This window comes from Phalacrocorax carbo, chromosome 5 (genome assembly GCF_963921805.1).
Source record: "Phalacrocorax carbo chromosome 5, bPhaCar2.1, whole genome shotgun sequence".
Taxonomy (NCBI): domain Eukaryota; kingdom Metazoa; phylum Chordata; class Aves; order Suliformes; family Phalacrocoracidae; genus Phalacrocorax; species Phalacrocorax carbo.
Genome location: NC_087517.1, coordinates 68,985,416 through 69,012,998, shown reverse-complemented (window position 1 = coordinate 69,012,998; position 27,583 = coordinate 68,985,416). Strand labels below are relative to the sequence as shown.

Here is a 27,583-nt window from a genome sequence, read left to right as displayed (position 1 = left end):
TAAATTGATGTGTTTAGGTTGAAAACACAAAGTAAAAGTTTTTTTATATAAGGCCTCTTGCAAATGTGTTATGAACTTGTGAGAAGGAAGTGATCTTGTGGAAAGGAAATTATTACGTAGTCCGTATATATATTTAGTGTTGGAGTTGTATATTATTCAGAGAATTTCGATACCATTTACCCTGAATATGCTAATACTTTTTAAGGTTTTAGAAACTGCTTCCCTTGCTGGAAGTGTAGACGGGCAGGAGGAAATCAAACATGTCCTAGCTGAGAAGAATCAGCTTCAGAATGAACTGCAGCGCTGTCTTCAGGAGATGCACCAGAAGGATCTGCATTTTCAGCAGGTTAATTCAAAGGTAACTTAGAACAACAGCTGTGATACTAACTAGCTCGTGGGAATCGGAGCTGGTATCAACATAGAAGTACCGCTAAATTGGCGGCGTCTCGGGTAACTGAAAGCTGGAGTGCTTTAAAACATAGATTCTTGAAAACAACCCTGTTGGCTCAGACTAGAAATTGCAAACTAAATGTCACTATTATCTTTCTGTCAGGCTTTCCTGACGTGTTACTTGACTGAGAGAGGTTTGAATCTGCATTGTGAAGAGATTGATGGGGCACTGCTGAACTTCTGCTCTGAGTAACACGTTTTTCATTACAGACAGAAACAGATGTATGTCTGAGCTGGAACAAGATTTTAGCTATCTCATACTAAATTTCAATGCCTCAAAAATGTTTCCTTATAATTTCTTGATGAACCCTTTTGTGGCTGTTAAGACCTTAAGAGTATGAGTGTGTCTGCATGCGGGGGTGTGTCTGTTCAGTTTTGTTCACAAAGGTTTGTAAAAGGTCCTGGAAATTCCCGTAGCACTTACCTCTCTGTGGTGTGGTGTTTGAATCAAATTACGTTTATGTTACTTTTCACCTGTCACAGCCTCTGTTTTTACTCCTTCACCCAAACATTTTATAAACCTAACAACAGTTTTCACCAAATATTGAAACAGGTGTAGAAATCTCAAGCTCCTACAAGTGCAGATGAGTGTTTGGGTAATGGGTGGAGGCGCCAGTTAAGGTCTGTTTTTAGAGAAGATGAGAACTCAACTGCATGCCTGGACCCCCTGGTGAACATGTTTGTATTATCAGGCTTATTTGGCTGTGTGCCTTGTCCTGAAGTTGCAACTATGTATGCTGTCTTTTGCCAGGTGGTGATACCATAGCAAACACGGGGGGGAAAGCATTGGGGTTTAAAACCCTGAGGTTCTGGTTTGGGCATATTGATGACAAGGGAGATCAATCCTCAGGTTTCATTATTTCCACTGCACATAGAACAACTAGTTAAATCTTACCAAACCGTGAGCTTGCCAAAAAGTTGATCCAATTTTGAAACTAGTACTCAGTTGTTCTCAACAGCACGTCTCAAACCTCTGGTAATTTCCTGGATGCAATAATTCCTAATTTTTATTTAATTTAAATGTTATTTTCTTTCAGGTTGTGCAGTCAGTGGAAGAGAATGCCGTCTTGTCTGCCCAGTTGAAGACCCTTTCGCAGACTCTAAGGGATAACCAGCTTCGTTACACTGACTTGCAAAACCGTTATTTAAGACTGGAGAGGGAATATCAGACCATGCAAGTGACGTCTTTCCAAGGCACTGTTCAGGTAAACAACTATAAGGAAATGTTTTTAGTTTTTTTCCTTCTGTGCTTACACTTTTCTGGTTTGTGTACTAAAAATGAAGTAAATACCGCTTGTTGTACTGATTCAGTATTTGTGCTAGCCCATGATGTGCTGAAGGCAACTGTCTTTATTGTTGTAAAGCTGTTTTCATTTGTCTTTTCATTTAAGGAAGCTGTTTATGCATGCTTTTTTTTGTTTTGAAGTATCATCTTCAGTTGGTCTACAGCTGGCAGAGATAATCGGATGATCACTAATCGTTGGATCAGCAAAGTTTAGTGATAATTTCACAGCAGTCATGAATCATTTTGCAATGTGTTTGAGTGATGTTTTCAGAAGTGAGATCTATATTGCCAGTCCAGCGTTTCAGTACCCTTTGCCAAGCCCTCACATACATCTGTAAGCTTATTCCTTTGTGATCTCTTCACTTATCAAAAGTTTTCCTGTACTGCCTTGGTTATTCAGTAGTGACCAATTAATATAGGACCCTAAAATATCATATGGATACACATAAAAACACCCTTACTTTTCCATAAATGGAAATAAATGCAAACAAGGAGAACTGTAAACTACAAAATAAATTAATGCCCTGCTTCTTATCTCACAGACCATTTGGATTCTACCTTTCACATATTGATAGCAAAGCGTGAGGCTGCTTAACCACAGCTCCCAGTGCTTCCGCGCTGCCTAGAGCTCACGAGCTCTGAATTTAAATGTCGCTAATGGGGATGCTCTAAGCTTTGTTATGCATAAATTATCTGAGTCGGGGTAAAAGGGAAACCTCAGACTCCTAGCATCACCTCTTTTTCACTTACATACATCCATTACACCCAAACAGTTAATCAGTGCCACCCTGACTGGTGGTCCCAACTTGCTTGTGACTTGTGCTGGTCCTACTCCGTGTCCAGGAATTTCTGCTCCAGCGTGCGATGCCATAGCAGTGACCTAGGCAGCTAGAGCTGCGCTAGCTAGGCCAGATAGTCAGAGGGTGTTGAGAGGACTGGAAATATAACGTTATGTGCCTGGAACGGAGTCCACAAATGTGAGAAAAAGAATGCAATCCTGTGCAAAATATTTTTGCTACCTCTGTGTGAACTGGCGTATCTGTACGGCATGGTATGACACCACACAGGTGTTTTGTCACAGGTTCTGTTAGTGCAATAGCTGCGTTGCATACGGAACCGTGGTCAGTGCTAGGTTGTTATCTGTAGATGCAATTCTTCTGTTTCTTGTTCAGAGATCGCTGTGTTATGCAGTGTACCTGTATCCTTCAAGTCCTGCAACACTCAGAGGCAGTATTCTTCAGCAACTTTCTGTTAAAAAAAGTTCGGATAAATTGCAGCTCCGGAAATTAAAAGATTAAATGGCACGAAGTGTGGTTTGGTCCGCTGCTTTGTGGTGCTTATGGCTTCTTTAATTGAAGTAAAGATTTTTAGTAACTAGAAAAATGGTGACTGGCTGGTTTTTTTTCCCCCCTTTAATATTTTCTAGGATGAAACTAGAGCAGAAGTTCCCCCTGGAGCGCCACAGGAAAGATCTGCCGTTATTGTTGAAATAGACAATATGGAGCTAAATGAACTCAAGAAAAGGTCAGGACTGAGAGCGTGTATTAGCAATATTGTTTTCCTGACAGCTGTGCTTTAAGTGCAAAAGTAATGCTTTTCTATCCCTCTCAGGCATTTTGGGAGAAAGGAGAAAGAAGTGGATTTACAGCGGATTAAATGGATCATATTCTTGAATTATTATCTGGTGATATTTGTGGTTTGTTTTTGTAAAGATATATACTTATTAGTGACTTTATTTCGATATCTAATCTAAAGCATCTCATTATAATTAAGTCTTCATCACAAAAAAAAGAACATTCCTTAATAAATAAAGAAGAAATTAACTCTTCAAGTACATAAAATACTGATTCAGATTTCATTTTGTCGTAGGCTTGCAGAGACTGAGCAACAATACGATTCAGTGCAGCAGGCGCTCTCACAGCTGACAGAAACACTGTCAGAAGAGAAGAGGAGGAGAGAAGCTGCAGAAGAGGCTCTTGGACTCTCTGAGGAACGAAGTAACAGGTAAAATACTCCTGTCTAAAACATGGGGGTTTGTTATTTTGAAATAAAAGCGTCTGTAAAACATATTTCTTTTTTTTTACTTACACTTTTGAAGTGTGTGACCATTAGATTGCTGCATCAAACCCTTCTGTGGGTATGAAATAACTTGCACGTTCAGAGAGCCAAATCCACCTTTCACTTCTGCTTCCCCCTGAGCAAATGCACAGTAAGGCTTTCACTTACGCCGTGCCTGGAGTAAATGCAAAGCGTCCCACAGAGCTGGAAAACAGAGTGTCGGGTTTTTTGTTTGCCTTGTACTTTTAGTGAGATTAGTGATAGGTTTTCCTATGGGCATTAGATTTCTGAGCAAATAATAGAACAGACAAATACTAGAACTCATTTGTGAGTCCACGATACCTGAAGCAATGGAAAGGCATGTGTGACTGTGTTAAGAACCTAGGTCTAACTCTGTGGATTAAGAAATACTGTGGGCTTTGGGATTTTTTCCTTAATTTAATTTCTTGCTTCAGATGTTGGACTCAGTAGTGAGTCCTGTTTCTGTTTTTTCTGAGCTAGAAAAAAACCTCACATAGAACAGCTTTAGTACAGCCACTGGTTAGATTTAAAATGTCATTATCCATCTGGCTACATAAAGCATCCATCACTGCCATCAGCTGAAAATCACTCTCCAGTCAGCTAGTGATGGTGGGGGTTGTTCTGAATAAATAAAACGCCTTGAGAGTAGATTGCAAACAGAGACTGAAAAAGACCTGGCAGCATAAACTAAGTCTTACTGCTTTTTGTGGGGACCTTCCCCCAATAATGTAAGCATACAAAATAATGTTTCTTATGTGAATTTGATACTTTAAAAGAGCAGATAATTCAGTACTCTGTTGTTTCCCTTGAATTTTTCTCTAGATTTGAAGTAAGCGCTTACAGGTCTGTACCTAGCGAATACACAGTTCAGATGGAAGCTGAGGAGGAAAGGGAAGCTTTAATCATCAATCCTAGTGAACATGTTATCGTGCGAAAGGTAAGTAAAAAAGCTTTTAAAGCCCTGAATTATAAGCCGCTAAAAGCGGTGTGCTTATTGTATACTGCTAGTTGCAGCCTAGATTGAAGGCGGCACAGCTCATTATCTCCCTCATGCTGCCCCTTTCTTTTTTGTGCCTTCCCTCTGCTATGCCTCTCTTTCAACTGTCATTCATTCTTGGAGCACAGATTTCCCTTCTGAGTGACTGCAAGTCACTGATTTTGGGTTGTCCTCTTTATCGGTAAACACTGGCATGAAGCAGCTACTTGTCTGTTCCGCCTTGTCTCTGAAAAACTGATGGTGGAGTAGTCTCTTTTTGTGCTAGTTATCATGGGGATGAGCGGGCTCTAGAGACATCCATTCAAAGTAGCAAACTGCTACTGAAACTACATTTTACTAAAAACAAAAGTCCTTAATTTCTTTCTGTTTGGGTTGTGGGTGGTGAGTCAAATGCAGGCAGCTGTGTAAACCATGCCATAGAACACATTTCATGTGTCCAAACTGAAATGCGAGTAATCATATTTATATTGCGCATGTAGCCATTAAATAAAATGCGTATGCATATAGTTATGCATTTTCATCTCTAGTATGTATATGTAATTACCTAATACACAAACACCTTGTATCCATTCCTCTCCCCTTTTATTAGCGCTGTTTTCTTTGGCCTTTAAGCCATTTACACTTAGAGGCTGCGCGCTGTGGCATCCGTTGCTGCATCAGAGGCAACGGGTTCATAGTGCCTCAGAAATCTAAGATGCAGTGGAGCTTCTTCTCATTTGCATTCATGGTCACTGTTTCAATGTTCTTTGTTTCCTAACCAGATGAAGGGAGGAGCCCTTTCCTTCCGAAGATGGCTTCGAGGGCGAAGTCTTTACTGTTCTAAGCTGCTGACCTCCAGAGCAAAATCCCGCTATTTATTCCTCACGTACCTAGTTACACTACATCTCGTTGTTTTACTGTGCCTCACTGGTGTTCTCTGAATACACTGCATTTTCTGGGTAAATGATTTCCTCGTAGGTGATGGTGTGCCAATTCAAGATAATAGACTTTTCACATGCTGCTGTTACGCTATGCACTGGACACGGTTGTATATATTCTTGTTACACGACATGAATCTTGAGCTTCTTAAAAGAAATTTGTGTATATCACAGTTGCTCCAAAGTTGACTTGAATTGCTCTTTAACAGTGGAATATTATATTTGCTAAGGAGAAAATATTCCCCTCTGCCCTATAAAGAAACTGCTGCATACAAGTTATTTAATATTGTTTGTGAGTACATAATGATTGATTACTACTGAATGGATTGTACATGATATCTTTTCTATATAAATTTTATTTTAAAAGTTAAACTATAAATTTTAAAGGAATATTCAGCTATCACTGTTTATTGGCTTCTTGATTATAACAAGAAGTTTTATAGAGTGCAATAAAGGAAGAACTACTGGATTTTTTTTTTTTTTGGCTGAAAATAAAAGATTCAAGAAGGTTCTTTGGCCATACAGTTTGTAATAGCTCTGACAAGGCGCACAGATGTGTCTGTGGTAATGAGGTAAGCGGGTGATTAAAGAGTCACTAAAGACTCACAACTGAGATGACCTGAAGAAATGCCTCCAGCTTCTTATATCCCTTTACTGTTGTTTAAAGGTGCAATTTCTGTAGCTTTTCTCGTGGGGTTTTTTGTTTGTTTGGTGGTTTTGTTTTGTTGTTTTTTTTTAATTCACTTGCACTTCTTGTCTTGGTTTAGTTCTGCGTATCTTTGGGACAAAATGTTACTCAGCTGTTTAACACGTGAAATTCAAGCTTAGAAAGACACAGCCTTATGTATTTTATGTGTTTGAGCTTCAAGATACAAACGAACAAAGGGTGCGTTTTCAGCTAAGAGGCTGTAAGAAGCAGAAGATTTGTATTCAGTCCCTGTAGACGTGGTAAAGTGTTACGCACTGTGTATTAATACATCCATGTTCTCTGAAGCTGCACAACTATTTCTCTGATTGAAAAAATAGCTTGTTTGAGAAAGCTGTGGCCGCTGGAAGGTTGTTTGTACGCTCTGTATTGTTGGTTGTTGCTGTTCTGTCTGCATTTCCACTCACGTCTGTATAAAATGAGATACAGTCAGAACAAGCCGAGTCTAAAGGAGTAGACATAAAGTCACAAAAAAGGAGTAGCCATTTGATTTCCTCTCTGCTAGACTAAAATCCTAAAATCTTGGGGGAAAAGGACCTAATGAGTATGGAAATGGAAGGATTCCGTCATTTTTACTGATGGGCAGATAACACGGTTGAATTCGAAGGGACGTTAGTGAATTACCTGCTTAAGGTCCAAGGGTTCTTGCATGCGAGGTCTGCTGCGCGGTCGCGTGGCAAATGAGAAAGAGGCATTGGTTGGCATTTACGTCTGCAGAGTTAACGTTCACCAAATCATCTCTGATGTTCGGCATCACTTGTGTTTGTCATGTGGAACGGGAAATATTGCCCGCCGTAGCTACCACTGTAGGTAAATCCTGTCAACTGCCACCTTTTGATGGTTCTTTAATGTTTCTTAGTCTAGTAAAGGTCTGGATTTCTATCTAAATCCAATATATTCCTGTGTAATAGATATCTTTCTTTTGTAAAATGGTAGCGGCTCATCTCTTGAACGGCTGGTTGCTGATTCAGTCCCTGTTTTCAGCCATAGTGTCACCCAAATACTGAGGTAAGTCAGCTATTTTCAGTCTTTGCGCCACACAAACAAACAAGTACAGTTGAAACACGAGTACTGTACATGGTAAGACTTTTCCCTTTCCAGCTTGAAGATGGGTGTTAACAGAACGATAACGAGCTATTCTTGGCTAATTGTGTTCTGATGAAGGAGAGTGCTTTCCAGCTACAACAGCGGGCCTACAAATCCTTCCAGTCGTGCTCATTTGGTGTGAGGGATTTTTGTCTTGAGAAAACAACCCTCTGTCATGTCGCAAGTTAGCAAGTGGGAAAGGATCCAGAGGTGGGAGAAATTCTGCCCTAATTTATCCAGGCCTTTGGGCTGTCACTGCGATAAGCACAAACTGGAAAAAAAAGTTTCCAAAAATGGCTTGACACGTGTAGATATTCTGTGACCTCCGTTCCAGAAGCTGATATAAATGTAATGGAAGGTGAGATCATGTCATTTACAGAGAGGCTTTTACAAATCAACACCGTTTCCTGGGTAAGTATTGCCCTGAGTTCTTTTCGTGTTACAGTTCATGATTTTAATGCTTTGCCTCGCTTGGTGTGAGATACTTCGGGGATTTGCACACTTGCTGGACTTGGATGCGGTTTGCCTCAGGCTTTGGAGGAGCTCCAAAGGGTCTCTTGGTGTAAGGTAATTCAGGTTTGACTGCGTGGTTGCAGGGAAATGTGCAGCCGTTCCTCGTTGCTGGAAGGAGCAGTGGTGTGCCATGAAACCTCCTTAGTCTATCTGAAACCTGGAAGAACACTTCAGGAGGGTTTGCTGTCTGGACATCAGGCCTATTGCAGAACCCACAAGGAAGCTCTCTCTTAATTCTATTTAATTTAGCACAGGGAATTAGAAAAATAAAAATTGAAACTAAAAATAAAGCAAATTTAGGAAATTTATTTAGGAACTTCATCTGGTGAAAAGATTTCCAAATAGCTGCTTTGTGAAAAGGATTATTAAACCTATAAATTCAGCAGATATAAAGGAATAACATGACTCAAATCAGTGCCAATTTTAAGTAGTGCTCTTTGTCCGTTCTTTCACCTTGTAATTAAGTAAGGATAAAGCAAGGTAATGGGGCAGGCGGGGGGAAAAAAGAAGGACCAAATTCAGCCATTGGTTTTACTACTAAGTGTCAGCGGCTTCTCTGGAATCTAATCAATAGTGAGTGAAAGTGTAAAGCAATTGCTGCCGGCACTCCGAAGCGTGACCTGTGCGGATCAGCTGGGCTGTCCCCGCGTTGTGTTCCTCTCAGTAAGGCTGCGCTGACCTCGATTTTACATGTGAGGCTGTATACAAAATGCTGTGGGGGTGAATGCATGGGGGTATTATTTCTTACCACGGAGGATTAAAGCTGGTCCTGTCCAGCTTTCTTCAGAGGCAAGGAGCGATGCTGAGCTCCCGGAGCTTTGTAGCATTTCTCTGCTTTAAAACTCTCTACTCTTAAATTCTAGCGTTTCATCTGACGGCATTTCAGATGTGTTTAAGCACTGAGCTTCCTTCTGTTTTACATTGATGAAGTCAGTCTGGGTGCAGTTCTGTAATGTTGGATGCTGCTGGTAAATGGTTGGTTTATTGCATTCTAAGCGCCTTTTCCTGAGGGTTTTAGAAGAAAATAACAATTCATGGCAACATGAACGAATGTTCCAGAATAGCAGCTGCTAGAACTAATGGTTAAACATTGCTATGTTAAGGCTGTTAACAAATTCATGTGAGACAATTATTCTGGTTCCTTATGGGAAGAAGTATCTTTCAGTCACAGGCGCATCAACGAGAATTAAAATGATTTTTCTTATTTAAAATAATGCCATATTCTCAAACTGTGCTTCCATTTTGCCTGCAAGCGTTGGGATCAGTCGTGTCACAGCCTTGCTTTGTAAAGCACACGGGAAAGGATTGAACACCAGGAACTTTGTGCAGCTCAGACTTCAAAAACCCAACCTGCCCCTGTTGATAAACCTCCAGGGACTTTGGCATTCTTGCAGGGATCCTCTGAAGAGCCCGAGATACTTTAAACTCCACGAACAGGACAGCCCGCATCGGTTGCTGGGCAGATGCTAATGCTGGTGGCTGTTCTGCCACCGCTCCTGGCCTGCCTGCACACACAGCGCTCGCGTGGAACTGCAAAGCCATCACAAGTCAAGTACATTTTTGCATTCATTTAAAAAATTATGATCAATACGTTTTTGTGTTGTTAAGGACCAGAACTTTGCGGGACAAGTGCTATTTTTCATTCCTTTCCCATTTCTGAAATACCCTTCCTTACCGAGTGAAGTGCCAGAGAAGGAAACCCAAAATCCTTCCCTCTCCTTGACTGCCTAAAGAGGCAATCGTACAGTCCTAAAAATAACCAAGGAATCCGAAACAGAAGTCTTGGTGAAGTCCAGGCCCTCCCTCGGTGGGAGTTTTGCCATGAATTTCAATGAGTTCAGGACTTCGTCTGATGTGTTGGCCAACTCCTGAGGTTGAGTTGTTCCTGGAAGGTTGTGCCAGCTGCCTCTTGTTCTATTTCCCAGAATAACCACTTCGATAAGTGTTATCTTCCAAATACGGAAGATAAATTCCATATTTGCCACTTACAAATATGGAATGGGTCCTGTAGTGAGCACTTCACATTACACAGGAGCTGTCATTTAAACACACGCAGCAAACGCTTCCGTGAAACTCTTCGTGGGGGTTATTTTTAGTTGTTTGTTTAAGACTGATGATGACCCTCTAAGAAAAAGGCAAATTTAAACACGCCACTAGGGAACAACCGCAGTGTTTGAAATAATGAATGCTTGGGGATTTTTATTTGTCATCTAACTACTAACATTCTGACTGCTAAGTGCATATGGTGAATTCATTTCTGACAAATGAAATTTCTAGAAGGTAATTCAGCGTTGGAAGAGACGGGGTTACGCTTGCTGAAGTCCAAGCAGAGCTGAGTGTGTATCCTCTAGCTGAACTTGTCCCATGGTCACGAGGCCAATTAACAGAGTATCTCAGGACCCCTCGAGGCTACCGGGGAGGAGATTCCCTTTTGGGAACTAATGCTGTATGTCCTGTTAAATGTGTTTCGGTAAAACCTAGTCAAGCCGCAATTTATGTGGACACCTAAGATGCTTTGCAGGATTGGGGCTTTAGCATAGACTCTGCTGTTCAGGTTTATTCTTTTCCAAAATCATTCTTTTTACAGCAGTTTGCTCTCTAGATGATGGAGAGTCCCTCTGTCCTATTCCTTGCCGTCTCCTTCCCCCCCGCCCCCAAATTACTGTTTTTCAGCCAAAATTGAGGCGCTATGTGCGACGACGATGAAACCACCGCCCTCGTGTGTGACAATGGCTCTGGGCTTTGCAAAGCTGGGTTTGCAGGAGATGATGCCCCAAGAGCTGTATTTCCATCCATCGTTGGACGGCCTCGACATCAGGTCAGTTGGTACCAAAATGGAAGTGCTGTCTGGTTTGGGTGGTTGTTTTGGGTTGGTTTTGGGTTTTTGTGGTTTTTTTTTTTTGAGACTTTAGATGTGGTGGTGATAAAGCAGCACATTTATTCAGGGAAGACTCCCATCAGCCTTTGTGGTTTAGCTTGTTAAGAACTGGAGGATTGAGCTACACATCTTTAATACTATGAGGTAAATTTATTGGTCCTTTGGAAAAGGTGTTCTTCAGCCATAAAATGTTGACTATAAAAGGACATGAGTGTTTTAACGATATGAAGGTGTCTTACGGAAAATCCCAACAACCCAACTTGTTGGATTAGTTAATACTTGCTGTATTAATACAAAGAAAAAAGGCAGAACATTCCTAGCATGAGAAACCAAACGAATAATAGGGGAAAGTTCCTCTTATTGTTCCATTAAGCAACAGTATGGCCCGATAAAATTCCAGAAGGGTCTCTAGCATGTCCCTGTATTGACTCAAACAGGACAGGAAAGGGTAAATGTGGCTTTTCTTGACCTTGGAAAGGGTCTTTCTGCTCAATTAATTTCCTAATAGTTCCTTTATAAATAGAAGACGCAGATTTTTGTTTGTTTTATTAATATCTGAGTCAGATTTTAATTTTCTGGGCTGTAAAAACCCTTCCCTGAAGTTCTGTGTGTTCTTTTGCTGAGCTCAATAAGCCTGGTATGACAGGTGTAAAATATTAAGTATTTTAAGGAATGCATTTTAAACACCTCTGTGAATTGCTGAAGTTGAATATCAGTGGTTGAAAACGCGTCCATTCTTTAACCTCTCGAATTGTTCATTGGCTTTTAGTAGTGGTTAGAGCTGGCATGTAATTTTGCGCAGTTTAGCAGCTCGGCAGCTGTATTATAGAATCTGTGGAATGAAAATGTATCCGTGAGAAAAATTAATTATTTTTATCCTAGTTGATGAATAATATTGTACCTCGTATCTTGTTCTATTATTTGGGGCAATCGTGATAGGCTTCCTAATGCAAACATGATCAAGTTGGTAAAACTATTACTTAATAAGTTTTCTTTTAGAAAATGTTTTTTATATGAATTAATGCTTTTTTTGGAAAATGTGTATTTTTTAATACCATTTCACTTCCAGCAAAGGGGAATCTCACTTTTTAAAAGCAATAGACAGAAAGGGCAAGCAAAGACATGACGTAAATCTAGGGAGGTTATATCTTTTCCACCTACAATTCCTTCCCTTTATTCCGTTGTGCAGTGACGAAGGACCCATCCCCTGCGGAGGGGCACGAGTTTGGTGGTGCTCGGCCGGGCTCCTGCACGGGCTTTGGTTGCACCGAGGTGCCTCCCTTTGTTTCTGAAGCTGCCTTGCTCTTGCTGGTGGGTGGAGGGGGGATGTTAGTACAGAGTAGGTGGTTACCAATGCATTCACATTTTAGCTCCTTGCACGTTCTGGGGGGACGTTCTGGAAGAGCAGTAGCAGGTACAATATTTCATGTGAAGTTTTAACTTAGAAATTATATCCTGTCTCTGATAGGCATGATCTACTGCCCTAATATTAGAATTAATATACTTTGCAGGGCGTTATGGTTGGAATGGGTCAAAAAGACAGCTATGTAGGGGATGAAGCACAAAGTAAACGGGGGATCTTGACGCTGAAGTATCCCATCGAGCACGGCATCATCACTAACTGGGATGACATGGAAAAGGTGGGTGTTTATTTTTAATGCAGTTTTGTTGAGGTAACGTCTTATCCAAGGCATGCAATCTGCCGTTAACCTTGGAAACGAAAGGGAAAAGCCTTGAAGAATTTGTAATTGCAGTATAGGTAAAGGGATGGTGCACTATGCTAGTACAGGTGTTGGTCAGGTCTCAGCACTTCTAGAACTACTGTTCTTTCAAAAAAGTAATTGCTTATTACTCCTCAGATTTGGCAGTATGTTATAAAAGTATTTGATGCTTTATACACACTGTTTTCGGTCTTCAGGTTCGTACTGAGGCAGAACGTTTGACAATGATAGAAAGTAGCTAAAGTGAAAAAAGAAAACCAACCAGGTTGTGATTCATTAGAGGTGAATCAGAGAATATTAAAGATGCATTACCTTGATATTGGGAGCAAAAGCTGTGAGGTGGAGAGGTGATTTTCCCTCCTCAGTACTTGCCTGCATGAACAAGATGGGTGATGCTCACATCTTGTATTACATGTGACATTCTCGCTGTCAGTTCAAGAGGAAAAGGCAGGCTGGGGCTTCCTGTCCCTATTCTGATTTTTTGAGAGTGAGATTTTTTTCCCTGAAGCATGTTTTTCTGTTCCCAATTCCAGTTAGCTTTTAATGTCTGGATGGGGCAAAGGCGTCTATTCTCCGTCCAGCCTGACTTTGCCTCGTGGCATGCGGTCGGTGCGGTGACCTCTTTGTGAAATGCCCACTTAAGGATGTCCCAGACTGGGCGCAGGCGGTGAGGTGGGCTCATGGGAGAAGCTGGAGGGGCAGGAGGAGCCCGCAGGGCCATCTCACCCTGCTACATATCTCTGATATCCCGTATGTCCTGGTGTCTTCAGGAAGCATCTGAGTCTGTGTGTGGAAATACCGTATGTCGTCTTCAAAGACAGGATTGCGGTTCAGTCCCTTCTCATCTCCGGGTGGGATGGTGTGGGAAGGAAACTCCACAAGCAAATGTTTCCAGTAATGTTTTCCTGTGGAAAATACCACGGAAAGGAAGACACGGGGCCGGTGGTGCTCTGTACTCACGCTTGCTGAGACGAGGCCTATACAGCTCGAATACGTATAGCTAAAGGCAGTTATTGTGTCATATTCGTGGACCCAAACTGATAAGCACAGATAAGTTCCAGATGAACAGACCAAAGTCGATTCAGGAGCAATGGGAGTTCCTCAATTCATATTTGGAAGTAAATTTCCCACCTACTCCTCTAGATGGAAGCATAGTATTTGCATTTCATTATTGCACTGCTTGCTGGGAGGACAGGATGCTCATTTCTGCAGAGTAGAAATTCTACCTTATACGTCCCGTTATGTTGTTCTTCCTGATGACTTTCCTGCCCTCTGCATTCAGCAAGAAATTACATTTCCCTAGAGGAGGAGAAAAAAATTAGAATAAAATCGGAGGTCACTATTTTATGTTCTTCCCTCAGCGACTGGTCTCTGCATCTGGATATTGTCCCTTGTGTAACACATGCTGGTATGTGTTCTTCTCCTGGGTAGCGCTGGATGCTAGACCAGACTATCTAAAATCTAGTTAGGAAAAGCAATTAGGGAAGATAAAAAAGGTGGCCTGTGCTTTACAGTAGTGTAAATGCGTGGGAGATTGATTGGTTTTAGGGGTGTTATGTGGTGGAGGCTTCAGGCAGTGCTGCAATTCCACTAATGGTCAGGTACTCCATGGGTTCTTGTAGCTGGAACTTCTCTTTGTCACTTAAACGGATGAAGGAATTACTCGTGAAAGTGGGTCCCTTGCCCAAACTTACCTTCCGACACACGGCTTGCAACACGCAGTGGCTAACAAAGACGCCCCAACGCCGAGCTGTGCTTGGGCGTCTTGCTGAGCCCAGGAGCCGAGCGGGACCGAAAGCGGAGGCTGCTTTCAAGGGAATGAGCAGCCAACGGAAAAAAGAAGCAACGAGAGAAGGGCAGCGGTAGGGAAGAGACAAGAAACAGCGTTGCTAACTTTTGTGATTATTGCAAATAAGAAAAAAAGCATTTATTTTTTTTTTAATATACAGACTTCCCTGATTCAGTCATATATCTCAGCTTCCCCTGAAGCTCTGTAACACACACACAGACACGAACACATGTACACACGTGTGAGCGCACTTTACGGCTGAGAGAAGTTCTGAAATGCGGTTCCTAAAGTTTTGATGCTAAGGGAATCTCCCTTGTATGTGCATATATATTCACCCCGCCCCGCACCAAGATTTTTAAACCATCTGCATAATTTTGATCCAAACTACCAATTTCTTTCCAATGCTTGGAAATTGTGCTACTAAAAACATCATGATGTGGAAAAACCAAGAGAATTACTGGGTAACGTGCCAAAAATGGGACAAAGGCATGATAATGCATTGCCCAACCATCCCCACATTACAAAAAGGGAGGGGGGGGGTCACCAGAAGATTAGGCTGAGTGTGCATGTGTGCGAGAGCGAGGATGCTGCAGGACGCACAGACGCTCGTGTGAATGGAGGAGGAGAGCGTGTAGGCGATGAAATGAAGCATTCTTCTTCTCCTGTGCTTCAATTCACAATATTCAAATTGGGGCTGCTCTGTTTTCCGCTGGATAATAATACAGGGCATTGTACATCCCTGTTCATTTGTTCACAGCATCTGGGCTGACAGCGTATGGGAGGGAAGGCATTGTGGTGGGGTGTTTTCTGGCTCTGGTGACTGTGTAAATGTTTAATATAAGCATTGGAATAATTCTTCTGCAGTAATTTCTCTTTGTTATTGTGCTTGCTGCTTGCATTTAATTCTCATGACCTATAAAATCCAACACTGAGCTATTTTTGTTTCCTGTAGAATATCATTATCCATTAACATTACGGTTATCATTAGGTCAAGGGGCTGTACAGTGCCTAGTCATGCCTGGTTTTGAGGAGAAACCTGCGAATTGCCTGAGGTTTAGGCAGGGTCCTGCTATTCGAGTCCAGGTTTGCTTTCCTCACTGCTGGAATCGCCAGCGCTTTGTTACTCTGTAAGCACGGAGGTTTCCTTTCCTTCCCTTAGTTCTTTCCTGTCTGAAATGGCAGTCTTTTTCTTCTTAGATCTGATTTATATTTTTAACTTCTACATGATTACTTTCTGTTTTATTCAACTTCTTCCTGTGTTTGTATTCTAAACCTTCCAATGGGAGACGGCCCAGCGTCCCAAGCCCCAGTTCTGGAAACATCTGATATGTTATTTTTTTTCCTAAGGGGCTGAGATGGAATTGACATTTTTTTCCAACTCCGACAGCTATTGACTTTGTAGGTGCTTTGGATTTAGATAAGATCTTTTTTCCACTTAAGTTCATTTTTTGAGCATAACAGTACTTGTTTGTAGGATATTAATCAAATAAACTTACTCATAAAATTGTCCTGATGTTTTGTGCTCAGAAGCAAACTTCGTGCGTCAGGCAAAGCTGGAATATGCTTAGAAATAGAAAACAAAAAGAAATAAGGGTAGGAAGGAATTGAACAAGATGATGAGAAATATTTCATCGTGTTACTGAACAGTCTGTTTTTGAGCTGGCATCAAGAAAAAACTCCCTTCAGTTCCTCACAGCCATGGTCCTCAGAGAATCGAAGCCAGCATCCTTTGGTACAGGTAGCACCTTCCAACATGACAAAATACGACAGTACTTTACGGACTTGTGACTAAGAAATTAGTTACTCTATAGTAAGAGTGAGTTTGATTCAGGATTTACTGGATGGAATAGCTGTGGCATAAAGGGCCTTTTGCTTCTGTGGAAATAATTAGATTTCTAAAGAGCATCTTGCCAAAGACTTGCAACTGGATCGGTCTCCAAGCAGCTTGAAGTGGAGAAGTCATCCCAGGTCTGACAACTCAGTGCTCAGCTCGGCTTCTGTATCAGAGCACCAGGGGTGGGAACTAACCAGTGCCCTGCTTAGAGAGGACGATCTATGCTCTGTTTAGGGAGTCCGAACTGGAGGGGCTCCGCTGTGTAGGTTATATTCTGTTGTTACGTACAGTTAAAAACCAATGGGTTTTTTGATTCTAAAATAGGGTTGAATTTGGCAGATTTGCTGTTGCATGCTTTCGGCCTGTTTTTAATGTGTCTGTAAAAAAATTATGACTCAGACTGTATTTGAAAAGCTTTCTGTGTAGTTCTGTGGACAGAAGGAATGACTTTTTTCAGAACACTTTCCTAAAGCGATTTTCATTTTTAGATCTGGCATCATTCTTTCTATAACGAACTCCGGGTTGCGCCGGAGGAGCACCCCGTCCTGCTGACCGAGGCCCCCTTGAATCCCAAGGCCAACCGTGAAAAAATGACTCAGGTAACATCTGAATGCTGTGCCGCGGATTGTTCCTCCACAGAGGCAGCTAAAAATAGAAACAGTCCTGGGTATTCAACTTCCTTCTTAATCTGGGAGGTAACACTTAAGGGCTAGCATGGGTTAGCATGCTGGCGAAGCCATGGGGGGAGAGCAAGAGTTTCTGCTGCTCACACAAGTTCTCTGGATGGCCTAAAATGTTTTGTGCTTGCGTGTGGCAGCGCGATATATGGAACTAGCCTCTTAAAAGCTTGAAGTGATTTTCTTTGTTCACAAGACTGTGTGTGCTCAGTTCTGGAAGTGGGGAAGCTGGAGGCTAAGGTGGCTTATCGTGCGGAGTTTCGGCGTGTAGGTAACATTAACCCAGGACTCATGTAACTTTCTGGATGGAGTTGTGTCTTGTTGATGTGTTTAAATCTGTATTTAAACTGTATTTAAATTCAGTGTACCCGCTGAATCACGCTCCTGTGTGAGTTTTGGATCAGTGACGCCTTTCACGTCCCTACCTCTGGCCACCAAGAGCGCTCAACTTGTAGTAGCCCAACTCCTCAGCTCGTGCTGTACCAGCTCTGCCTTCTACCCGAACACTGTCCTTTTATCGGCCTTTTTGCATCAGACAAAATGCTAGTTATCGTACCAGAATTGCGGGGTTTTTTAGAAGATTTGGATAAAGATGCCTGAGGGCCGTCATGCAGGTGACTTTGTGGAGCTCCCAGCTGGAGCGCTTCTGTAGGGATCTGGGAAAAAGTGTTCAAAAACTGGAATGCTTGCGCTGGCTTGGGAAGATGAGTTGTCCGAAGCGTTCAGACTTAAACGATGCTTTGCTAAATGTTTCTGCCTGACACACCTGGTCTGATATAGCAAACTCGGGTCAGAACCAAACGGTGTCCTCTGAAGTGAGTATATTTTAGAGCAGCCTTGAGGTCAAAAGTCCACATTATAAATTTAGCCAGTGATGTCACCAGAAGTAAGTGTGACTGAAATACAGATATAGATATAAAATCACCTGAGAAAATTAGATGTGGCCCTTTGTGCCCACTTTTGGCATATATTTAATAGGAAGATTATGCGTCAATTTAGCAACAGTGTAAATAAACTAATTAGATAGTGAGCTTGACAGCACACATTACTGGGAGATAATACAACTGGGAGATAATAAACAACAACAGACCATAAGAAAAGCCTAGTTTATAACAACCAGGAGGTGTGGTTCATACAGTAGGCATGTCTAGGGCTGTTTCTCTGTCATTATACTGTAATGATAAATCCTGTTTTCGAGATTGTTTAAAGGCTTATTGTTTATTACTGGTTGCATTAAATTCATTACACTAATTAACTATGAAATACCGGTAATTTGTGTATTCTTTAATCAAAAGCATACTTTTCATTAAAAGTAGACTCCGTTGGCAAAGGTATCAGGTTATGAAATTCAAAGTTTAAGTTTAACCCCCTGATGTCGGTGGGTCTGACGGGGACAACGGTGACAGTTGAGTCACTATCCCTGGAGGTATTTAAAAGATGTGTAGACGTAGCACCTAGGTGGACGTGGTTTGGTGGTGGACTTGGCAGAGTTAGGTTTATGGTTGGACTTGATGATCTTAAGGGCCTTTTCCAACCTCAGTGATTCTATGATCCTGTGAAATGTGGCCGCAGCAGCAGGAGTAGTGATGGGGTAGCGCTGCCCGGGGCAGGTGGCACCGGTTTAAGAAGGGATACAGCGCGTAGGGCTGTCCAGAGTGTGCTAGTTCACTGTGTGCCCTAAATGGTTTTTCTTAGCAGAGCTCCAGTGGAAGTCCAGCTGGCAACAAATGTTATTCCGTCTGCCTGGATAAAATTGCAGGGTAACTGACACAGGAGATGGAAAGAGCTGGAGCCGCTTTGAGTGGAGGAGGTGGGGGATGAGGCAAGAGAATATGGCTAAGGTCACCATAAAGAGAAGAGAAACTTTTGTGTTTGCTGGGGACGCAGAATGGGATGTAATGGGTATAAACTAGACCAAGTGAGGCTTTAGGAAGACACCAAGAAAACCCTGATAATCGTTAAGTACAGCGTATCACTGGATTTGTTTGGTGGAGGAATCTGTGGATGCTCCAGCAGAGGAATTTCTGAGACAGAACCAAAGCTGTGCCAGGGATGGCTGATTGTTCCTTGAGATGGGAATAGACAGATTATTCCTTGTGGCTTCTTCCAGCTGGGTCTTCTATACATATTTTTAATACATATATATATGTGTGTGTGTGTGTGTCTATATACACCTTAGGTTGCTGCATTCTTGCAGTCCTGCTGTCAGGGTGAAAAAGTTATCCCAAGGTGTCATCTTCAATTAATATTATCAGTAAGAAACTGACCTAGTCTGAGGTCAACGGAAAGATACCTCCTGACTTCAGTGGGTTGTTTTGTTTGTTTTGTTTTAGTTTGGTTGAGTTTTTTTTAAAGGAAATTCTGAAGAAAACATAGCCTGCTGTTCAGAGAACCACCATGGTTCAGGAGGTTCAGTAACTGGCAGTATTCATTAAAAAAACCCAAAACTGTCTTTTCAGATACCCGTAAATGTAGATCCTAAAGGTTTTCAAACTCTTCCTTCCAGATTATGTTTGAGACGTTCAACGTGCCAGCCATGTATGTCGCAATTCAGGCAGTGCTGTCTCTGTATGCATCCGGAAGAACGACTGGTGAGTCTTTCCGGGAGTGGTATTTTCCATCTCTCGTGGATGCATGCGCACGTACGCGCACACAGATACGTGTTCGTTGTGATGCACCAGCGGTGTATTAGGAAGAACTGATCGCCATATGGGAACCGAATGCTTCCCACTGTGCTGTGCAAGTACCCCTTTGCTGTTTTCAGCCTCATGGCAGGTTTGGGTGTCATCTATGGCTCTGCTTCAAAAGCTCAGGTGACTGTGGGTCAACTATAAGAACCGGCAAAAGACGATGCAGTTTGCTACTGCCCTTCATTGCAGAGCATAGAGAAGAGGCTCTGTCTTAACTAGATTGTTCCAAACACACAGTTCCTTCGTACTTCAGACCTACCTCTATTGTTAAGCTCCATTCCAAGTAGAAAAAAAACCCAAAAAACCACCCAAATCCCCAAAATATTCAGCAGCTACGTGAAAATATTCCATTTAATTATTGAATTCCAGTCACCTAATGATGTCTGCTGTTAAGCGATCAGTAGAATTAGCATGGAGGTCTCTTCTTTCGCTCTATTGCCATTTAGAGTCTGATCTAGGATTGAGACGATAAATTACTTCTTAGCAACCCTTGTGTCTTCATATACTGGGGAAAAAAAACTAAAATAGCATCTTTGTAGCCTGATGCCACAATAAAAATGAGTATAAAAAGATCACCAGCTTACAGCAATTGTAGTTGTCATAAATATGTGTTTTATGTTTGAAACTCAGCTATTTGGATGCTTGTTTGGTATCAGAAATGCTTTATTTGTCTTGAGTGGAAAACATGTACTTCATTTCCTATCCAAGAATATAGGAAACATGGCTGCGCACAGATGAACTGCTGTTATATTTTCCCTAATGGGTTGGTTTATTTTACTGGCAGATTCAAATTTATGATTTTATAGATAGATTTTTATTTACAGTTTGTCCATTATATCATGTCCGTAAAGTGCTAGGGGCCATCTGAAATGGAAGCCTCTGCCTCTGTGTGAGACCGTTATGGCCAGCATCCGTTCAGCGAGAGCAATACAACCAAATTGCTGAATGTTACATGTCTTTTTTTGGGGCCGCAGAGCTTGGAGAAAGGCCAAGCAGGAATTGCTATGACCTATTTTGTGCTTTTCTTGGGGTTGTGCTTTGTTAGTGCTAGCTTCTGTGGTAGGGTGTGGCTGGTTGTTGGGTTTGGGGGCTTCTTTTGTGGCCTTGGTGCTGTGTATGGTTTATTTGGGTGGCATATTGGTGGTTTTTGTATATTCTGTGACTTTGGCCGCTGACCCATTTCCTGAGACCTGGGGGGGTTTGGCGGGTTGTGGGTTATGGTAGTGGGCTTATTTTGGTGGTTACATTGGGGTGGTTGTTGGTGGTGTTGCTGCTTATTCATGCTAATGATTTCATCTCAGGTGGGCAGCTCTTTAGTTATAGAAATGACAGAAGCAATTGCCACGTGAGCATCTTTGTTGTTGCATGTTTTGGGTTAGAATATGGAGTATGTGGAGACCCTGTATCAGTTGGAAATAACCGACTTCTCCTTTTCTTTCACTTTCCAGGAATAGTTTTGGATTCCGGGGATGGTGTCACACACAACGTGCCTATCTATGAGGGCTATGCCTTGCCTCATGCCATCATGAGACTCGACCTGGCAGGCAGAGACCTGACTGACTATCTCATGAAAATTCTTACGGAGAGAGGCTACTCTTTTGTCACCACTGGTAACGAGCTGTGCTTTGGATGCCCTTTGCACACATTTGCTCTGTTAGTTGTCCTGTTCCGCAGGAAGCGTGTACCCGGCGAGAGGCATCAAACACCCTATTGCTGGGCTGGCCTGGGAAACAGTTCCTGTTAGCTAGTGGGGTTTTCCTGGCTTTGGCGTTCGGCGTGTATGTTGAGCGTCAAGGATGAGGATGCCACCTCATTAGGAAGTCCTAAGTCACTGCCAAATATAACTAGTTGTTGTGTTTGATCGTAGCTCTTCCGCAGACAAAGGAATGAAGTTAGTAGCTGGTAACGGCTGAACCTCGGGAGATTTGATGAAGGTTTGGGAACATAAACATGTAAACATGAATGTTTACAATGTTCTATAGTATATTGTATCTTTTACCTGCCGATGAGGGAAATTTGGCAACGCAAAGGGAAAGTAATGTTGTAGATACAACGGAGTGGTCAGGACCCAAGGGACTGTACGACCATCATGAACTCAGGGAAACACGCACGAGAAGATCTGTGGCCTGGCTGTCATACCGTGTGTTGCTCAAAACCTTGTTGTCTGTCTGCAGCGGAACGGGAGATTGTGAGAGATGTCAAGGAGAAGCTTTGTTACGTGGCTTTGGATTTTGAAAATGAAATGGCAACTGCTGCTTCCTCCTCCTCTCTTGAAAAGAGCTACGAGCTTCCTGACGGACAGGTCATCACTATTGGGAATGAACGGTTCCGATGCCCAGAAACACTCTTCCAGCCATCCTTCATAGGTGGGACAGGACTTTATTTTCTAGGGACTTGACAGAGAATGGAAAAAATAATTTCTTAGGAAGTGTAGACAGCCTTCAGCTGTAGGAACTGAGGTATTTATCCTCAAATGTCCTTAGAAACACGTAGCTTCATCTGTTCTTTAGAAGCTGTGAACGCTGCTGCTTCAGCTGCTGGGCTAAAAGATGCCTGTCAGTTTAGAAATACCTGAATTCTAAGATGGTTTCAGCCTTTTTATAAATGCAGCAGAGTTTCTAAGATGATGTTTTAGAGCGCTGTCAGAAGATCATGCTTTTTATCTTGACTGGCTGATAAATAACTGCACAGTGCTGCTTATGTGGATTTTTTTTACCTAGATGCTGCTTCTGTTTCTCATTTTATGATGCTAATCTGTAATTTAGCCATACAAAATCAAATTGTACATTTTTTTTCCAATAGTTTTCTCTGTAGTGTTAAAATTCCCATTCTATCCAGTGGATGACTGACGCTTTATGTGGTAACTCGTACTGCCCTCACAAATCTCCTACTTTCCACTTAAATTCCACTCCAGAGGACTGAGCGAAACGGCTGCAGGCAGTTTGGCACGATTTCCATTAAACTAAATGGCGAAGCTAACTCCGTTTGTATGTAGAAATAAAACTATTCAAGCGTTAATATAGCTCCAAGTTCTGTATTTGAACATCAGCAGGAGAAATTCTCTTCAGTAGATGGATTTGGCTGCCAGAAGCGCGTCGGGGATCAGAGCTGGTCCTGACAATGGTCAGGATCAGAAATGTAGCGACAGAAGGCAGGATTTCCTGGATCACAGATCTTTGTCAAAATGTGCATGTTAAGTTAGTTCAAAAGTCTAGTACTTAAAGTTCAAACTGTATTCCCAGGACGGCTCCTTTTCTTTAGCAAAAAAAATAGTACCCGAGGCTAACTTCACTGTACTGGCATTCAAATTAAACGCCTCAAAAGCAAGGTAGCTCACTGAAGTGCCAAGTCGGCTTCTGTTTCTAGCGAACAGAATCGTAATGGGGATTTTTCTTCCTCCCAAGTGTATTTTGCTTGTGTAACTGCTATGCTGAGATCACAGAGAAGGTGAGGAGTATGTCCTGTCTTTCTCCTTCCTCTCCTAAGCATCACAGACCTTTTTTTTTTATTCCCCTGGACTTTTCTTATGGGACAGAGCTTGGACTAGTGATCCTTCCTTTCATTTTAACAGTAAGAAAAAGAAGGGGACAAAGAGAAATAACATGTTGAAACTTTTCCACTCAGGGATGGAATCTGCAGGTATCCACGAAACCACTTACAACAGCATTATGAAATGCGATATCGACATCCGTAAGGATCTCTATGCTAATAATGTCCTCTCTGGAGGAACCACGATGTATCCTGGGATTGGCGATCGCATGCAGAAAGAGATCACAGCTTTGGCCCCAAGTACTATGAAGATCAAGGTAACTTGGAACACCCGCACTTACAAAGGAAGCTTTTGTTGGAAAGTTAGCTCTTATACACGAAGCAAAATGTTGTGAGAGAATGTCCAGGATCGCATCCCCAGTCCTGACGTTAGGAGAGTACCTCTTTTCCTTGTACCAGCCAAAGCAGAATTAAAAGAGGGGTATGGGAGGTACTGGAATAAAAATGGTTGCTGAAGCCATGGGAGCTGGTGAGGTCATTTTGACAAAATGTGAAACAGCAGTTAAGGGACAGAGTCCCGCGGGATTCCCAGTGAAACAGGGCTATGGGGGAGAAAAGGGCTACTTGAAAGACACCACAACACAACAAGAGAGGTAGGGATGAATGTAGAGAAGACGGAGCTGTAAATACTAAAGGGGGCATGAACAACGCGAGAAGATGCTGGGAATATTACAGGCTTCGAGGCGTAGGTATCAGTGAAAGTCAGTAGTGAAAAGGGTGAAACAATAAACCCAAAATCCAAGCAGTGTGCAAAGTCTGCAGCTTGCTAGCTATTTGCAAGGACCCTTTTGGCTTGACTTAAGGCAATGTATAGTGAAATAGAGAGGCCCTTTTTATCAGGCAGCAGACGGCACATTGAGTGGGCATGACACGGAGCGGCAGGGATGGAGACAGGAGGACACAGAAGCAGGGGTACAGCCAGTGTGTTTTGACAATTCAGGAGCTAAGGGGGGGATCAGCAGGAGATCTCCTAGCTCTACGTGTAGCGCTTAGCTAGATGCACAGCGTCAGCGTATCTCAACGGGGTTTGTTGTTTTTTTTAACACAAAAGAACTCCTTTATTCTTGAAAAAATGCTCAGACCATTCTGTGTAGTGTTGTCCCAGTGGTCTTTATTTACAAGCTACTTAGATTAAGTAATCAGGTTAATATTTCAGAACTTTAATTGTCATTCGTATATGTTTATCATTTTTTGGTAGCTGTGTTATGGGCCACCTGCAGATACCTTATGGGCTGCCGTATTTGTCTGCTCGTAGTAACATCATAGCATCTCAATCGACTTGAGGTAGAAGACAAAATACGGCAGCCTTTCTACCTCTTAGGTGCTTTGCTTCCCTGAGTTGTGCTTCTATGATGGAAAGACTTTCACCTAGTTAGTTCATCCAGAGAGATGTCTACTCTGTTATCTGCTTGTCACTTTATTTACAACAGATTGCACTTCTCTTCCAGATGATTGCACCACCGGAACGTAAATACTCTGTCTGGATTGGGGGCTCAATATTGGCGTCTCTCTCCACTTTTCAGCAAATGTGGATCAGTAAAGATGAATACGAGGAAGCTGGCCCCTCGATTGTCCATCGCAAGTGCTTTTGAATACTTCCATCATGTACTGTCAGTGATAAGTAGTGCTGTTTCTCTACACATCACCTGCCCTCGTTCGCCTCTGAGGGTGGTTTGGCTTTCTTCCACAGGTTAAAAAAACCACGCTGTATGGTTGTCATATGAATTAGCAAATACTTCTAATTTTTGACACTAAAATGAGACTAATATTTCAGTGCTGGGTGTTTTCCAAGTTTAGTAACAGTGGTTATACAAGACATGTTATAGACCTCCCTCCCCCCACGTTAGTAAGTGTTGTCCTGCCATCCAGGAGGTGACACACAATGCTGCGTGTTGGTCTCTGCTAATCGACCATAAGCCTGACGTACGCACGTAAGGGATTCTTTCAAACTCATAGCGCAAGATTTAGGTACCAGAGAAGGCTTATTTTATGCAGTCAAGTGGTTCTAAGGGGTTTTATTTTACTGAGGATACAGCGGATCTGTGTGGGCACCGATGCGCACGCGGGCACCAGCTCTTTCAGCAGAGCCCGTGTGGGTGTCTTTCCATGGTATCCTGCCGCTGTTCGGCAGGGGACCTTTGCCTCCCTGTGACCGCCGCTCCCATCCGTAAGGAGCTTTGTCAAGCTACAGTACATCTGAACTTAGGTATAACAGGCGAATTTATTGGATGTGTTATTGCTTTCTTCATCTCTCTTCCTAAGCAGTTAACTGATGTTTCATTTACTTCTGCTACATATGTGCTATGCTAAGCGAAGCTAATGAGTGCAGAGTAAATAATAACCTTTTGAATATGTTATTGAAATACTCTGGCTTTAATGGATCAATAAAAGTGTAATTATCCATGTAAGGCTGCTGTGGCTTACATTAATTTCATAGTAACTAGTTTATCTGTCAAAGATAAAATAATAATTACTAATTTATATTTTAATTTTATTATGAAAAAGGTTTCATTCCCTCTGAGTTTTCTAGTTAAGCAATTTTTAAATGAAAACAGAATTGTTTCACAGTTTCTATTTAAAAAAACCAAACCTTGCTGGATGACAAATTTTCATGGTGTTCTGTGTGAAGATTAGTCAGCCATGAAGCTTTTACTGTTTCAGATACCAGGCGAGTGTGTTCTGTATGATTCTGGATGGTGGGCTTGATGTGCATTCATGATTTAAATCAAACCTGTCACGTTCTTGCCAGTAAACATAGTATCCTCTTCCCAACGATGGGGGGGAAGATATGAGTCGGATTTCGGGACTGAAATTGCCTCTCAGGATGTTTTAAAGAATCTTTTTACTACTGCAGGTTCCAATTCGGGGTGATCTAATTTCCTCACCCAAATGACCTCTTAATGGTAAAGGCTGAGACACCTATAAGGGAGGGATTCTTCAAAGGCCTGCCGTAGCTAGCACTGCCTAATAAGTAAAAGAGATTGATCTTACCTTCATTTCCACTTCTGAAGAGCAGGCAGGTCCAGCTGCTGGTATCCACCTCCTCTCAGGCAAATGTAAATGATTGCAAATTTCTCAGCCTCTGAATGGAATTTACTTTATTATCTTGGTCTCAGCTTATATGATTGCTTGCTGCTTAAGTTGATAATAAATCACCCTGCTTATGGGAATAGCAACGTTAACTGGCCTTATCCCCTGCCCAAGCGACATAACTGACGTTTGGATGTTGAGCTCTTGTTGGTGTGATGTTCAACGGCATAAACCTGGGTACTCCAATCTCTGGGACCGAGTGACATTTGCAGTCCCCTGTAGCATCAAAGCAAAATTCCATTCAGTTTGCTAATAATCTACTTGTTGTTGTTTCAATATTGAAAATGAAGGATCTCCTTCAGTTTTTCAATTTTTTAAAAAAGATATCCTTTCAATATATACTTACAGCTTGTTAATCAGGAAAAAAATTAAAACATAGTTAGAAGGGTGTATTTTTTTGTAAGTGGCAAGGGAGGAGCACGTTTACAGCATTTGCGCATACCTGAAAGAGTTCTTCAGGCTTTGCTTCTCGTCTCCCCTCCCCGGGTCTCCTCCTCTCATTCTCCACAACAAAGTTCTCTTCAGTCCTTGGTTGGCATCTCTAGCTCCTGGCACAGCTGGGGCTGAGACGCGAGCTCTCAATGGTGAGAATATGAATCCTCATCCCGCAGCTGACTCCTTTTTCAGTGTGGAAGAGCATGATTATGCTCTGAATACCTCCCTAACAATCTGCATGTGGAATCTTATTCAAAATTAACGTGCATTTTGAAAATAGAATTAATTATGTGCTAAGAGCAAATACAGACAAAAATAAGACTATTAAGCTGTTTGTGCGATTTGGCAAAGCTCTGCTTCTCTGCGAGGAAACTGCCTTAGCCGTCGTGCAAGTCCTGCTTTTCTCTGTGCGGTTGTACAGAACACTGTAGCAGTTGGAACCGAGAGCAGGGAATACCCATAGCCAAGAAAATAGCTCCCAGTTTTCTCCGAACACTCACCTGGTGTTCCCAACACTGCTTGGTTACCATTTCACTTGGTTACCGTTTCACTTTTAGATTATCTTTAAACCCTTGGAGGTGTTAATGTTTATACTCAGTCGTAGCTGTGCACGCCTTACGCTCTAATCTGATGTGGAAAACCAGTGTGGCTGCTGGGAAGTAACCTAAATCTGAAAGAGCTTCTACAGATCATGTCTGTGTAACATCAATAGTGCCGCCAGTGCCAAACGTTCAGAGGTCATCTGGTTCTGGAGAGTGGCTTTGCGTTTCAGTTTTCTAATTTAGTAGGTTTTGTGGGCTTAATATTCCCGCAGGCTTTCTCCCCTGTGGCCGTACAGGCTATAAATATCTTCTTTAAAAAAGACACCAACCAAATTTCAACTTCAG

The 27,583-nt window shown here is 42.2% G+C and overlaps 2 protein-coding genes across 9 annotated transcripts in view; both read left to right on the top strand.

Moving 5' to 3' along the window:
• The window catches only part of LOC104046927 (golgin subfamily B member 1-like), a 45,849-nt gene extending 39,610 nt beyond the window's left edge, over positions 1–6,239 (top strand). For all 8 annotated transcript variants that reach the window (XM_064452910.1, XM_064452909.1, XM_064452914.1 and 5 more), the window contains 6 exons: positions 206–358; positions 1,488–1,655; positions 3,162–3,259; positions 3,605–3,739; positions 4,637–4,751; positions 5,573–6,239. In XM_064452910.1, coding sequence (XP_064308980.1) covers positions 206–358; positions 1,488–1,655; positions 3,162–3,259; positions 3,605–3,739; positions 4,637–4,751; positions 5,573–5,731 — 828 coding nt within the window. In that variant the 3' untranslated portion in view covers positions 5,732–6,239. The remainder of the gene's footprint in view (positions 1–205; positions 359–1,487; positions 1,656–3,161; positions 3,260–3,604; positions 3,740–4,636; positions 4,752–5,572) is intronic.
• Positions 6,240–6,365: 126 nt separating this feature from the next.
• LOC104046926 (actin, alpha skeletal muscle B) lies at positions 6,366–25,591 on the top strand. Its single transcript, XM_009507164.2, has 8 exons — positions 6,366–10,851; positions 12,423–12,551; positions 16,744–16,854; positions 19,439–19,523; positions 21,071–21,232; positions 21,797–21,988; positions 23,247–23,428; positions 24,620–25,591. Exons 1-8 carry the CDS (start codon positions 10,723–10,725, stop codon positions 24,761–24,763), a joined length of 1,134 nt encoding a protein of 377 aa, XP_009505459.1. The 5' UTR covers positions 6,366–10,722; the 3' UTR covers positions 24,764–25,591.
• The last annotated feature ends 1,992 nt before the right edge of the window (positions 25,592–27,583 follow it).